The sequence below is a fragment of the Sorex fumeus genome, unplaced genomic scaffold, assembly GCF_029834395.1.
Source record: "Sorex fumeus unplaced genomic scaffold, SorFum_2.1 ptg000037l, whole genome shotgun sequence".
Taxonomy (NCBI): domain Eukaryota; kingdom Metazoa; phylum Chordata; class Mammalia; order Eulipotyphla; family Soricidae; genus Sorex; species Sorex fumeus.
In genome coordinates this window covers 43,401,210-43,417,449 of record NW_026606094.1, presented here as the reverse complement: position 1 = coordinate 43,417,449, position 16,240 = coordinate 43,401,210, and the positions used below count along the sequence as shown (strand labels likewise).

The following is a 16,240-nucleotide window of genomic DNA, read 5'->3' as shown; positions in this document are numbered from 1 at the left end:
TAAATTCCACAAGACTGTCAGTCTGGGAAATGTTTGAAAGGTTAGAAAGGAAAGGTTAGAAAAGGCACCCAGAACAAAGACCAGATGGGAAGCCGACACAAACTTCTAAAATGCTTTTCAAGCATGATCAGAGGGCATACTTGATTCCTCTACCAAAAGTTGTGATAAGATATGCAGAGAGTTATATACCAGGAAATGCACCTGAGCCTATGAACCTATAGATTTGATCTCTTTAGTTTTGTCTTAGGGCCACATCTCGTGATGATCAGGGATTACTCCAGGCTTTGAACTCAGGAATTACTCCTGGAGGTGCTTGGGGGTCCGTATGTGATGTGGGGAATCAAACCTGAGTTTGATTTGCAAGCACCCAACCTGGTGTACTATCATGCGAGTCCTAGGACCTACAGATATTTATTTTTGGAGCAAGTTTCTCTCATAAAGGCATCCCCTGTCTAGTACATACCCAAATTCAGACTTCTAAAAGAAAATTATTTTTGAACATAAACCATATTTTTGCACTATCTAGGTATTGGATGCTCTCAGTCACTTAGGGAAAGTTTTATATTAGCAATGTAAATTTGTTTTAAATTGTTTTAAAATCAATCTCTTTATGGTTTGTTATCGGTGAACATGTGATTTACAAATATGCTTTATATACGTGGGGTTGTATAAAGGTTTCTTGAATAAAAAGGAGCTGATAAGGGGAAATGCATGTTGAAAGCAGACTATGGACTGAACATGTTTGCCACTCAATGCCTCTTTTGCAGACCACAACACCCAAAAGGAGAGAGAGAACAAAAGGGAATGCCCTGCCACAGAGGCAGGGGGTGGGGGTGGGGATATTATCCATGGTGGTGGAAAATGGGCACTGGTGGAGGGATGGGTATTTGATCATTGTATGACCGAAACCCAAGCACAAAGATTTGTAAATCTACAACTGTACCTCATGGTGCTTCACTAATAAAAAAAAAAATGCTATCAGAAAAAAAAAAGGAGTTGATAGTGAAAAAGTTTAAGAAGCCTTAATGTAGGGAACTGTTTTATCAACCAAGTTTTCAGAGCCAGAAAACATGCAAGTAAATGAAATTTGTAAGTAGGCCTTTCTATAGATAGCCCTTGGCTTTGTGAATTCTTTTCTGCACAGTAAGTAATCATATTTTATTTGCTAGCCATAAAATATGTAGTCATATATGTGTTTTCAAAAGGCTGGTGGTGCTCTATCTCTCTTGCCACCTGCGTTTGGTGGCCTAGGGCCACTTCCCACACCCTGGGGAGGCTGACGGCAATAGGTAGGCAAAGGAAGGAACAAGGGCCAGAGTGCTCGGTATCAATTGTAGTTTATTCCAATCTTCACTCCCCTTCTGCTTCTCTCTCTCTCGAACCCAAGCCCCTCTAACTTCTGACTCTGCCCCCTCCGCTCTTACAGTCTTAGTTTATATAGCAATCATGTAGGGCGGTGATACAAAGGTGGTTTGAACATAATCAACAAAGAGAGGTAAAACCATTCCTTCAGGAGATTAACTCAAGGATAAAATCTCATCTAAAGAGATTTGCTCGAGCGGGCCCAGTAACGTCTCCATTGGAGACTTTGTTGTTACTGTGTTTGGCATATCGAATACTCTCGGTAGCTTGCTGGGCTCTCTGAGAGGGGCGGAGGAATCGAACTCGGGTCGGCCATGATGGCCGCTTGTAAGGCGAACACCCTACCCGCTGTGCTATCGCTCCAGCATTACTCCAAATTACTAGGAGATCCCCTCAAGAGTGAGATCCCAATGAGGGTGTGTAGTAATCCACTTAATAGTTCTAGCAATGTCATTTTGTATGAGCACAGTAAGAGATATAAACTTACAGTTTGGTTCTTCCTGAGGACACCTCACTATATATTCTGCAGTCCTCAGACCAGGTTAGTCTTCCTAGCCCCAGCAGGGTCCTAGTCTTGTCGTTACCTTTGGATCATGACAGCATTTGTCTATGACCATGCCCTGAACTTATAATTGAGTATTGTGGTGCTTTGGCCTGGCCCTTTTCGATGCCAGGGTAGCTTACAGCTTGCCCTGGGTCCATTCAGTCCTTCATCGGGACCCTGCTTTTGAGGTGCTAGGAACTAAGAGCAACTGAGTCAAGAAAGCAGATGCCCAGGAGTAAATATTATTCAGAGTCAATCAACTCCCAAGTTACAAAGCATAATATTAACTGTCTTCCTGTGTCCATACAGAAAGGACGTTGCTTTAAGGTAAACTATGCAAAAGATGGAGAAAAGCAGTATTTAACTTACAATACAAGTTCAATGTCCTAAAAGGATCTGATCTTACAGAATCTGATTAAGGAAAAAGGTGATTAATTGGCTGGGGAGAAGAACAAAGGGAAGAGTCTACAGACAAACAGAGGAATGGGAGTGACTTGGGAGCATGGTGATGGGTGTAACCCAATAAGCCTAAGCTTCCCTGTGGCAAGGAAGAAAGGGCAAACCAATGTTATCCTACAGTCATATTTTATTTGGTTTGGGGAGAGGTAGTTACACAGCTGGTTGTATTGAGGGGATACTCCTGATTTTGTGTTTGGGGGTCATCACTCCCAGTGGTCCCTGAGATCACAAAGTGCCAGGGACAGAACTGAAGCCTCCTGCAGGCAAAACATGTACTTAGCCCTTTGAGCTCTCCTTCCAGCCCTTGAGCTTTGTATCTTAGCACAGGTTATTCTTAACTTTGAACCCATGTTAGCCATGTAGAAGACAAGGATCTTACCCACTTTACCACTTTACAATCTCCTGAGCCCACAAAAGTTTTATTTTTAGTCTTCTATTGCACTTGCTAGGTTTTGGATTTTGGGTCACCGTAAGAGTACTCAGGGGACCATGTGGTACTGAAAATCAAATCTTGGCCTCTTGCACACGAAGTCTGAACTTAGCTCTTTGGATATTCCCCTCCCCTAGTATGAACTTTTTTTTTATCATTTCCCAACATGTTTTAATGTAAAACATTTCAGATAAAATTGATAAATTGAATAAAGCAATAATTGGACATCCAATCCAACATATGGCAACAATAAGCTCAAGCTGAGCTTATTGTCCTTTAGACTAGCTCTCCCCAGGTTTCATTTTTTTAGCTCATTTGGCCTTCTTCATTTACTGAGCTAAACTCATCTAGGCATTTATGTATAAAACCTCTGACATGTGACTTCTCCCTCCCTATGAACACAATTAAAATAATACCAAATAATCTTTAATAAACAAGAAAATAAGAGAGGCCAAGAGAGATTCCAAACTATTTCTCAAAAACAGCAAGAGAATTGATTAACAAATGTGGAGGAAGAGCAGCCTAACGTACACAGGAAGAGCCAGAGTTTAAGAAGAGAGTTACCTGCCTGAGTAGGAAACTTGATGGTAGGCAGAAAGAAGTAGTTTAGAAAACAAGTATGTTTCATTAATCATACTACAACCCTTTGCTCCTAACCAGTCAAAAGTCCAGTGATTGACAAAAATTCTCAAAATTAATGAAAGTGCCTGAAGAGAACTAAAGAGCCAGCGCAGGTGTTTGTGTGACTGAGTAACTCCCATATTCTGGCATTGCACAGAGGGTTATTGCCTATCATCAAGCAAACTGTGCTCCACCCACTGCCCTAAAATCAAACAAGCAAATTTATACACATCACTGTGGATTACGTGTCTACTATAAACCCTCCTATGCTATTTAATAGTTTCACTTACTACTACTACTATAAGAAAAAGCAACACATTTTTACATGGGAGAGAAAAAAAGAGAGGAGGGAGACACAGCATAGGGGACAAGGTGCTTGCACTTCACGTGGCCACCCCTGCTGAATCTTCAGCACAACACAGTGCCTGAGCATCACTGGGTAAAACCCTGGAGGCTCCTGAGTAGCAGTGGGGCAGCCCAGGCAATTCCTGGCACTGCAGAGCCCAAGCAACACTACATCCTCAGGCCCTTGAGTTGAACCACTGGCCCAGCTGGCTAGGATTCACCGGGAAGAGCCTGTAGGCCTCCTGAACACTGAGCAATAGTCCCTTCTCTCCCCACACTCACTCCCTTAAGGGAAAAAATCCAAAAGGAAAATTTTAATAGAGATAAGAACATTTAATAATGAAGAATTTGGGGCTAGAGCAATAGTACAGTGGATAGGCTGTTTGCCTTGCACATGGGACCCAGGTTTGATCCCCAGGACCCCATATGAAAATTTAAAAAATTCAGTGTGACTTTGTTAAAAATTTTCAGTAAAGTGCAGGTGGGAGCTTATTTACAGGTTCATAGGAAGGAAAGAAGAAAACAAGGTTGTTGGAAATTCTGGCTCTTGTTTATTTCTTCAAAGAACGTGACAAAGAAGGAGAAAAAAAATCACAAAGGGAAGCGTGAGAGAAGACAGATATGTTCAAATATGAGACAAATGAAACATAAAAGGAAAAAAGAGCACAGAACGGAAAAGCAAAGAAACTTAAAACAAAGAATATGATTGTCAATTTTAAAGATGGTAGAGGGGATATAAATAGCAAGTAAAAAAAAAGACAGGAATATAAAAAAGGATAATATCTTCTGTGGCAAAAGGAAAACAAATGGTCATTTGCAAATTCAAAGAAATAAGTAATTTAGAAGGGGCTGGAGTGATAGCACAGTGGTAGGGCGTTCGCCTTACAAGCGGCCAACATGGCCGACCCGAGTTTGATTCCTCCGCCCCTCTCGGAGAGCCTGGCAAGCTACCGAGAGTATCTCACCCACACGGGAGAGCCTGGCAAGGTACCCATGATGTATTCGATATTCCAAACACAGTAACAACAAAGTCTCCAATGGAGACGTTACTGGGCCCGCTCGAGCAAATTTAGAAGTAACACACTGAAATAGTTTATAATTCACGGTTCTAGTACAGAGAAATAGGATATAATTTATCTGTAAGGAAAATGGGGAGTAGAATGGAATATGACTTGAAGAAAGCCACCAAATTAAGGAATGAAAACACTAGCAATCATATATAAGAACTATTATCTGACCCTCAGGGTTCAATGAGGTCAGAGATCATGAATGATTTTATAATGCCACCAAAAAAAAAATCACTGTTTAATTTTCTTAAAAATACTGAGATATCCAAGAAGAAGTAAAGAAGACTCTCTAGTGCACAATAAGGGTGAGAGAAGAAAAAATCTGGACTGCTAAGGATCTGCTAAGAAAATGATGACTGATTGTGAATCGGGTTCAATATTTTATTGATGAAGAAAGTAGTATGGATGTAGAGAGTAATAATTTATAAGAAATGCAGAATTAAGGCATATTTTCTTTTCCCTGCCTTCTTACTTATCAAGGAGACAGAACAGATTTTCAAGTTTTACGGGTGATCCCTGAGTACCACTGGGTGTGATACAAAACCATAAAAATAAAATAAATAAAAAGAAGTTGCCTAGCTCTGAAGTAGCCCAAAAGCAAATTTTGAGCATTTTAGAGATGGAGAAACTGAGGTAACACTCTGAGAAGTGTGATCCTCTCAGTAAAGAAACTACAGGAGAATCTAAAGGTTACAATAAGAATATGAAAGGACATCAAAGATCCAAAGCTTTCCCCCTGACACCCAGATTAACTTATATGTGTGCAAGGAACTCCAGGCCACAACAATTTGGAGTAACAGTATGTAACCTTCTCCCAAAAGCCATATGAGGTTCCCCCCCCCCCTCAAGTTCTGGAGAATTCCAAGTTCTCTCTTGAATATTTTTTTCCTCTCCCATTTTTCTTAAGTAAATTTCTTTAAACACACACACCAAAAAACAGTTGTAGGTAAAGTTAAATGATTAGATGTTTTGTAAAATCTATAGTTTATTTGACTTTTATATGTACTGAACATTATGAGTTTTTTAAAAAAAACCACATATAGGACCAGGGATCGTATAGTTCAGACACAGAGAAGAGCTGAGTCAGAGCCCACGCTGCACAGTCCTCTAAGCACTACCAGGCTTTACCCTCAAGAATCACTGGGTGGGTGGTCCTCCCCACAAAAATCTTTTATAAAGACATGTATGCAAATTCTCAGTTCACTGACACCACAAATATGTCACTTTCCTCTAATTTTTCTGTTTTATATCCACTTATCTTAGAAATTTTTGGCTAATGAAGTCACATATAAAACAGCAGGTTATACAACAAATGTAAATGTTATAAAGCATTTTCATTTCACAGACCTTACTTAATCTTGTCTGAAGAACCAAGAGTTTGTTGCATTCTTGTGTCACTCTGGTGAGAAGCTCTTGCATTTTTTCGTGAATATCTAGATGATAAATATAACACTAAGAAAATTGTATCTTATTATTATTCTATTTTTAAAAAAGTAATCCACTAAAATAAATCCATTTACTGTCACTGTCCTCCCATTGTTCATCGATTTGCTCAAGTGGGCCCAGTAACGTCTCCATTTTGAGACTTGTTGTTACTGTGTTTGGCATACTGAATACGTCACGGGTAGCTTGCCAGGCTTTGCTGTGCAGGCGAGATACTCTCAGTAGCTTGCCGGGCTCTCCGAGAGGGGTGGAGGAATGGAACTCAGCTTGGCCGGACTGGCTGCGCATAAGGCAAAAGCCCTACCGCTGTGCTATCACTCCATTTACTGTAACTTTCAAAATACTTGGATCTTTTTAAAATTTTTAAAAAGTATAAAGAGTGCTCAATTTCTAAATGGGCACTGGTGGAGGGATGGGTATTTGATCATTGTATAATCAAAACCCAAGCACAAAAATTTGTAAATCTACAACTGTACCTCATGGTGTTTCACTAATAAAAATGAATAAAAAAAATTAAATAAAAAAAATCACAACATAATAAAGACCACATGCGATAAATCCACAGCTAATATAAAAAAAAGTATAAAGAGTGAAAAATGAGATAAATAAAAAAGAAAAAGAATTGCATAGATAATCCCAGTTTTCTTCATAAAACTGCTGCATTATGAAATTAAAATGAATCTTAAACAATTTCATGAATATGAAGAGAAAAATATTAAGAATATGAACAAAACATGTATTTAAACAACTCATCAATTGATTTCAGAAAATTAAATGCTTTATTCAACAATATAAGCTTTTATTACCTTGAACTTCACATCTGAAGCCTTGCAATTCTAGTTCTTGGTTTTCAGAATTAACACCAGAATTTGCTCTCTCTTCTAAATTTTCTTTACATTTTGAAGAGGGAATATAATGATCACTGGGGACACTGCAAAAAGCCTGTTAACAACAAAATTAGGTATTTTATGGAATTAAAAGTTTGACTCCTTCTCTACAGATAGTTAAACATTACCATCCTATGTATGCAAAAAAACAGTCATCAGTCAGGAAAATAAATCTGTAAGAAAATACTCTTTCATAGGGTGAAAACAACAGTACAGTGGAAAGGGTGCTTGCCTTGCATTTGGTAGACTCTAATTTGATACACAAAGTCAATATATTAAAAAAATCAAATTTTCTCTCTATATAAAATTCTTCTGATGTGGCTAAAACATTAATAATTTTTAGTCACAGAAACTACAATATTTTTGCTTATTATGAAGAATCTGGTACCTTAAACATTTTTTAGCTTGTATCATATCCTGATGTTACATCTATAATACCAACTACTCTACAAAACAAGAGGGCCTTAGACAAATAGGACAAGAACTTAGAGAGTGTCAAGTGTATGATCACAAATACAAAGGCTCTCAAAGGCATTGAGTGTGAGTCTAACAGCTCTGTTGTTTGGGCCTGGTAGCTCTGCAGTCTCTGATACGAGTGTAAGATAGCCAGAAAAGGACCACAAAACGGGGAAAGGTCCACAGCAAACACTTCAACTAAAAGGATGTGCAAACACTGCAGCCAAGAGGCAAGACTACCGAATGTATATGTGTGAATAGGGTAGCTGAGTATGAAAACACCACAACTTAATGTGCAACCCTTGGTGAGCACCATAGGCGCCATCACAACAACATCACCACTACTTAAAGGAGAGGAAGGGGGAAGGAAATAAAATATTAGAAATAAAACACCAGATGACAGAACAATTCAAAAATGATAACCAAAAGCTGATAAAGTTCTAACTACATCAAGTAAAAAATCACATTCACAACTCATCAGCAATATAACCAACAATGCCTATTAGAGAAATCTTTCACACTGGCTCAAACATTTTAATATAATATCAAAGTACCCCAAATTCAAAAAATGATCTTCCTATATTTGTTTTTTTCCTACAACACAAAGATTGCAACATTTATCTTTGCTCTTTACTAATTCTTATAATAAATGATACTACATCATCTATATTCCTACCCAGTTTTCAATGCACACATTTCTATAACATATGAGTGATTCTGAGTGGTTTAGAAATACCAATTTGAAAGAACACATTATTTTTAATTTTCTCTTGAGCAATAATTTAATTATCATGCAAAAACAAGAAACACCCCATAATTATCTGTTAAATACTTAACGTAAATTTTACCTTTGCTCTTCATAAAACTGTTTACAAGCAGCTACTTCTAGATTTAAAAACTAAACTGCTTATTTTTGCTAATGCTTGAGATTTTCTTTAAATTATACTAGCAACTAATAATTTTGGTCAATTATGGGTATAAGATAGAAATGTCTTATATTTAAAGTGAGTAAAAACCCTATGATTGATCACTGAATTACAGATAAAGATGATGAAGGAGCAATGTTAATGATTAGTGACAAAAGTAGGTTTCACAATAACCCCCCAAAGAGCCCTCCATTACAAGCTGATTCATATTTCAACTTGAGATTAGTGGTGAGGTAAAGATATTTTTCTTTGAAGAAAATAAAATGCATAAAATAAGCTTAACATATTGTGACACATGTCCTCTTCCCATATTTACTATCAAAACGGTCAGAAATATTTTGACAGAGGTAGAAAATTCGGTTGAAGAGTAGCAGAAATATAAAGGCCTTAATGTGCTTCACTGGTTTATTCATTCTTTTTTGTAATACCACTCTCTGAACTGTTTCATAGGTATATCAAGACTCAATTAAAGTAGCTTTGCTTCTGCCACTTAATAATACCTTTTCCCTTCAATCTACAAACATGCAGTATGAAATGCAGATCAGGGACAAAGCATATATTTAAAATGTTAAAACTATTTGAACTATGTAGAAAAAGAGGTTATCTGTGACATAACTTTAACAAATACTTATATTTTGCTATATTATCTCCATTTATTTTATTATTCCAGGAGTTTAGTTTATAGTTTGCTGCAGGTTGACTTTAGGTTGACCTTGCGACCACTCACTACTTTCGGACTAGTATTATTTCGGAATAATAATAATAATTTTATTATTGTTTCCGTTTCTGGTGGTGCTGAGGGGAGGGAGTTGACTCCAAGAAGTGTTCCAGGGACCACATGGTGTCAGAGGTCAAACTTCTGCTTCCATCATGTGAGGCACATGTACAGCCCCCTGAGATCTTTCTCCGGTTGCTCAACATACTTAAGAAAAATCTCATAAATAATTGTACCTCTGTTTACATATATTCTTTGCCTAGAGATGATTGCTCTCGCATGTAGGGTTTCATATTTTTGAGATTATTAACATTGCTACACATATCAAATACTGATAAAAGATGTTCCATTGTACAGATATATCACAATGTGTTATTGTTCTACCTATAGAGGAAAATCTGACCTACTCCCAACTGTAGTACAGGAATTCTTGCACCTAACACATCTGGTTGTGCATATATGTGCACCTTTCTGAGAGTAAATGCCTGCTCTGTGGATATATAGCTCTTTAAAATGTATCTTGGCAGTCTGCTTCTAAGATAGTGCACTCTTATTACTATATCAGAACTTACATTTCAGGGCTGGGGAGATAGCTCAAGAGGCTACAGCATATGTTTTGCACATGGAAAATTGGGTTAAATCCCTGGCTCCTCAATCAATGAGCTGGGACTAGTCCTAAGCACTGCTGGGTATGGCACCCCTAGTCGGCCCCCGCCCCCCAAAAGAGATCTCATTTAACTAAAAATTAATACATACACTGGTATAATATTTATTTTGGAGAAATTTTAAATTGTGAAATCTCTCACTAATTATTGGAAGCTTCCTGAATAAGTCATCATATTCAATGAATCACCAAATTGGTCATATTAAGGTCATATTAAGGAATAAACCTGATTGACAGGACTGGTCCACTGTTCTTATTAGCTACAGATTCAATTTGTTTTATTACTAAGGTAATTTATCTGAACTTCTCTTGTTTCAAATTTGTTACACATAAGTATTTTTTTAGAGACTGTAGGAGGACACTGCCAGCTTAGTGCTTGGGGCCACTCCTGGTGGTTCTGGGAAATCATGCAATGCTAGGGATAGAGCCCAAGGTTCTCATATGAAAGGCATGCACTCCAGTCCCCTGAGCTCTTGCAAGCACCAGGAAAAAATATATATATATATGGCTTAAAACTTAAAAATTCAGGAATATTTTATAAATTCATTTTGGTGATTTTATTAATGAAGAAAATTAAATGGAATGATTCTTATCAAATTAACAGTAACTTAAAATCTAGCATTTCCATGTCAAAATATATTTTTTTTACTTTATTTAAATACTGAGGTTTACAGAGTGGGTCATTATACAGTCGCCACAGACATTCAATATTCCAACACCAAGTCCACCACCACTTGACCGCTCCACAATATCCTCATTTCCCCAAGCACCCCCAAAGCTTGTCCCTTTAGAAGACACAAAATCATTAAATTTATATTCTTTGTTACAATTAAATGGCTAATGGAATTATCGAAAATACTTTAGTAAGAGAAAATTTGTGAAAATTAATAAATCTCACCATAGGGCCTTAATATAAGCCTTTATATTAAGTCCTTATATAAAGGTTTACTAGAGCTGTTCACTGCTAGTTGAGCCTTCTGTATTATTGTTTATTTAGCTTAGTTGGCTTCTATGTTACTTTCCTGTGTAGTTGGTATGCTCCTACTGGGTTATCAGTATTATAGAATTTGGGTTGTGGCTATGCTACAGAAATTTCAGGATCTGTAACTGGGATTATGTCAAAATATATTTAAAAAATCTTACCTGTGTAAAATGAGAACATTCCTCAGACACTACCTTGCGAAGCTTTCCAATAAGCATTTGTAAAGTTTTAACATCACCTAATAGAATAGATACTATATTAAGGCATTGATTTTCATATGTAAGTACTATTATTATCAAATTAACCTCATTTATTAGAAGGTTCCTGAAAAAAAATTACTTTCATTTCATGTTTTCTACTACATCCCAATCTAGGAATTAAGATTTTTTTCCCTCCCACCCCCCCAGGAATTAAGATTTTATAATCTATTATGCATACTCAAGTAAATCAGAAAAAAAAATTCACAAACCAATATTTACTTTCTACATGCTATGAAATCATTTTTTCTTTTTTCTTTTTTTAAGTTCTCATCAGGGGCTGGAGATAGTGGGTAAGGTGCTTGCTTTGCACACTCCTGACCTGGCTTCAATTCCTGGTACCCTGAATGGTTACCCTACTCTTCCAGAAGTCATCCCTGAGCACAGAGTCAGAAGAAAGTCTTTATATCACTTTATAATAGTCTTTATACTTTGGGTGTGGCTCCAAAACAAAACAGAAATGCAATGAGGCTTCTACTTAAGCTTCCGTAAGTGTTGTTGCTTTCCAGAGTGCCATCTTAGTCTTTTCTCTTCGTCTAAACTTCAAAGACATCATTCTTGTATCAAATGATTTGTTGATTTCCAAATATTAATCTGGAACCCAAATCTCCCCCTGAGTTTCAGGCATTTTATTTGGGGGGTGTGCAGTCATCCCAGAACTGGCACTTAGAAATCATGTGCTCCAGTCCTCTGAGCCATTTCTCCAGACCCCAGATTTCTATTTTCAGTTGCCTAGTAGACATTTTGTTTTCAAAGTAAAAAACCTATTCTTAACTCAATGTGTTCCAAACAGAATTTATTTTTTCCATAAATCTGTTCTCCATCATATGACTGGAGTCATCCTTAATCCAGTTACTCAGGCTAAAAACTTAGAGATCATCCTCAAAAATTTCTCTCTCTTTATTACTAATATTATCTACAAATGACTGTCTACCTCCTTAGCTTTGAAAACTAATTTTTCCTTTGTATCTTTTGACATTTATTTCATTATTTTTTATACCAGAATTAGTGATACAAAGTTGCTGAACAGTTTTTCCATCACTTTATTTCTCCAATATGCTTCAATGGTGTCACTGAAGTAAAATAAAAATCTTAGTATGTTAACCCTACTATTGAAAAATATTTCAGTAGAGTTTAACAACAACATAAAGGTTTAAAGATTTTCTAATCAGGGTAGCACTGTAGCACTGTCCCACTGTCCTGTAGCACTGTCCTCCCATTGTTCATCGATATTTCTCAAGCAGGCCCAGTAACGTCTCCATTGTGAGACTTTGTCATTGTGTTTCACATAAGGAATACATCACGAAGACCTTGCCAGGCTTTGATGTGCGGGCGAGATACTCTCAGTAGCTTGCCAGGTTCTCTGAGAGGAGCAGAGGAATCGAACCTGGGTTGGTCAGGTCCGCCGCATGCAAGGCAAATGCCCTACCCACTGTGCTATCGCTCCAGCCCATCTAATCAGGGTATAAAGCTTTTTTTTTAACAAGCTCATGCCAATCTCCAGCTTTATCCCTATTTTTTTCACACACCTTGAACTCTGAATTTTTCCAATTGTTGGTAATCTCTCACATCACTATGTTTAAGACTAAAGCCTTCCCTACAATTCCAACCTCCTCCTACTACCTCATGCTCTACTCTGTATATTTTTCTTCTCTCTATTCCTCCTGCTCGTTCAACAAGAGAAAGTGTCCTGGACTGGGAGACAATACTGTGGTTAGAGCATATGCTAGGCATGAATTTGCCTCAGGTTCAGTTCCTGACACCACACAGCCTCCTGACCACTGCTGGTGTCACCCTTGTGATCTCCAGCACCATACAGCCCAGCAGCACTATAACCTCAGGTTCTAGTCCCTACAGACCCCTTGAAACCTGTTCCCTTCAAAAAAGTTGTCCTGTTAGTTTCAGAGAGTTTATTTTATATCGCTTTTCCACTAAACTGTGACTTCCTAGGGGAAAATCATTCAGTGACTTTGTATTTGTCAAGTACTTAAAATAAATTTTGTTCAATGATGAAATGAACAAAAGAATAAGGACAGGGACAGACAGTTCCTCTCTATGCATTCTACAACAAGGATAGAACAATGAAATGGTAGGTTCGAAGTGATGTTTATCTGCTTCACAGTACTTATAATTTTGCTATGAACCATGTACCTGTTTCTTGTGTTTTTATATTTTGTAGCTCTAGCTGGTGTATTTTCTGAAGTTCCTTGATCTTTTCCTCTTGAGAAAAAATAAGTTCTTCTTTAAGACTGCAAAGAGCTTTATCTTTTTCATTTTCCATGTATTCACGAACCTGATCCACATGAGTTGAATAAACCAGAGAAAGGCATATACGCTGAGCTTCCATCTGCAGTTTTAAATCGTTCTTCAAGTGAACATAAACACATGTCAGGAAAAAAATGGCGTTTCCTCCAATCCCAGTACCAGTGTCAGCATCCCTTCATTAATGACCCCAGATTATTTCCCACTCTCCAAACTTCTCCTTAAGAGACACATTTTTAGGTTTAATTATTACAGTTTGGGTGCCATGCTTATAGTTGCTTCTAGTGGTTTTGGTATGTTCCAAATAACTTAAGTTCTATTGATTTTCATAAATGCGCAAAAGGAAAATAAAAATAACAACATAAAACTTTCTAAAAGTGAATTATAATTTTTTCTCACATTTCATTCTGCTGCACTGATGTCTTTTACTTCAGGATAACAGAAAATGTTTTATTACTTTAATTTTATTTGTTTGGTGTTTTTTTTTTCTTTTCTTTTTGGAGTTTTGGGTTACATCAGACTATGCTCTGGGTTTACTCCTGGCTTTTCATTCAAGAATCACACCTGGTGGGACTCAGGGGACTATACATAACACTGAGGATTAAAGCTGGGTAGTTCATGTGTAAGGCAAGTGCCTTAAGCTCTGTACTATCTCTTTTCATATTATTTCATATTATTACCCAAGAATAAAATTATTTTTTTGGTGGCTATGCTGTTACTTTAAGTACATCTAGGTTGACTTCTTCTATGAGCTTTCTTCCACAGACACAGCTCACTCCCTTTCCTACATTTAGTGAGTTGTCTAGGTACTTATGAGTGAGCAAGAGCAATTCACAGCTCTCTCCATCTAGTTAATGCTAATGCGAAGGAGAGAATATCTGAAAATGATCAAAAATGTCTTCAGGAGAGAAAATAAAATTTTTACTGAGAAAATTTGATCATTTTGACAGCTTTAAATTCAGACCCTTTCCCAATAATGCTTTTAGAAAAGTATTATTATTTTGGGGTCCTCTTCCAGTAGTACTCAGGAACCAGTTGGTGCAGGATGGAATTTGATACTTTTACATGCAAAACTCTAGCCTTTTGAGCTATCTTCCCAGACTCAAGGCTTTTTCGAAAACTTCTTTAGAATGATGTTTGGAATTTCTTAAGCAACTAAATAAAAGTCATATTTTAAAAATAAGTCTGGGGGGGTGGGGTGTGGGAGGGATACTGGGATCCGTGGTGGTGGAAATGGGCACTGGTGGAGGGATGGGTATTTGATCGTTGTATAATTGAAACCCAAGCACAAAAATTTCTAAGTCTACAACTGTACCTCATGGTGTCTCACTAATAAAAATTAAAAAATTTAAAAACAACAACAACAACAATGAATATCACCTCATGCTAGTGAGAATGGCATGTATTGAGAGACTTAGAAACAGTCAGCTTGTGGAGATCCAGAGAAAAAGAACCATCTTTCATTGTGGTAGAAATGTATTCCTATTCAGCAGCTCTGTAAAGCAGTATGAAGGCTTCTTTAAAGAAATAACAAATAAAGCTTTAATATGAAAAAAAATAAGTCTAGGTATTTAACAAAACAAAAATAATAACACTTTTTTTTTAAGTGTGACTGGAGAGGAAGAAAGGGTTTGAAGGAGGGAAAGAACAGATCTTGAGAGTCTTATAGATTTTGTAAGATGTTGAGATTTATTTTTCATATATTATGAGGTCAACGGCAAGTTTTATCTTTTTACTTTAAATATATATACATTTACATTCTTAAGCCAAGTGTAAAGCTATTTCTAGCTGAGTTATTAAAATATAAAACTATCTTTTTCTCCCCACTGTCTCTTTCAAACTATACATGTCTTTAAAACTTACCCATGTCTTCATAATTAATTTAATTCCCATGTGACAGACTTCCTCCACATCATTAAGATCTCAGTTCAAATGTGAATTCCTCAAAGAAACTGCTCCTACCTACCCTTCTCTATTAAATTATTTGTTTAATTTTCTTCTGGGAACTTAACACTATTTCTTTTATTTCTTGTTTACTGCTTCTCTGCCACTACAGATTTTATGAGTAGGAGCACGGGCAATCTCTTTCTCTCATTGCCACTACAACCCTAAGCCTGGAAAAAAATTCAATGTTTATTCCATAAATTATTATATATATAAAGCTTTAACATTATTATACAAAATACCTAAATTTTCCTCCACCATTTCTAATATTAACATATGGCAATATTAACATATGGCAAATGTAAATTGTTAGTAATAATGTATTATTACTCATTATATACACTATCTGAATGCACTTATAAAAACAGTCCCCTTCCCCATATTTCAAGTATAACAAGACTCCCCCAAAAATCTATACATCAGAAATTACTATTTTTTCCTAGGGAAATTAATTTCCAAAACTAGTGAACAACTTATATAGAGCACCCAAAAGTTTAACTAAGTTAATATTCAGCTGCAGAACTCAAGAAACACCAGTATAAAAAGAAATTGAAATCAGTCTTTGGATTGCAACAAATTATCCTAAGGTAACTTTTCTAAAGGTCAGGGTCTTCAATGTTACTGGAACTTTTGCTTTTCCAAAGAAAAATAGAAGTTATTATTGTATTTTACTTTCTAGAAGAATAACCTGAACTCTTACCTTTCCAAAGAAAATGGAAGTCATTATTATATTTTACTTCCTAGGAAAAATTTATAAATTATGTGAAATAAAGACAACAATGTTTAAGAAAATACAGAATGATAAATGATGGGACCAAATGAGAATTACATTTCAGGGTTCACTTTCTCTTTGGTAAGGAGTTTTTGGTAAAACTT

At 36.6% G+C, this 16,240-nt stretch overlaps 1 protein-coding gene across 7 annotated transcripts in view; it reads right to left on the bottom strand.

Moving 5' to 3' along the window:
* AKAP9 (A-kinase anchoring protein 9) overlaps window positions 1-16,240 on the bottom strand; it is a 153,745-nt gene that overhangs the window by 85,442 nt on the left and 52,063 nt on the right. For all 7 annotated transcript variants that reach the window (XM_056118632.1, XM_056118633.1, XM_056118637.1 and 4 more), the window contains 4 exons: window positions 13,310-13,523; window positions 11,063-11,139; window positions 7,078-7,213; window positions 6,176-6,261 (listed from right to left, as the gene is read on the bottom strand). In XM_056118632.1, the coding sequence (XP_055974607.1) occupies window positions 6,176-6,261; window positions 7,078-7,213; window positions 11,063-11,139; window positions 13,310-13,523 (513 nt within the window). The remainder of the gene's footprint in view (window positions 1-6,175; window positions 6,262-7,077; window positions 7,214-11,062; window positions 11,140-13,309; window positions 13,524-16,240) is intronic.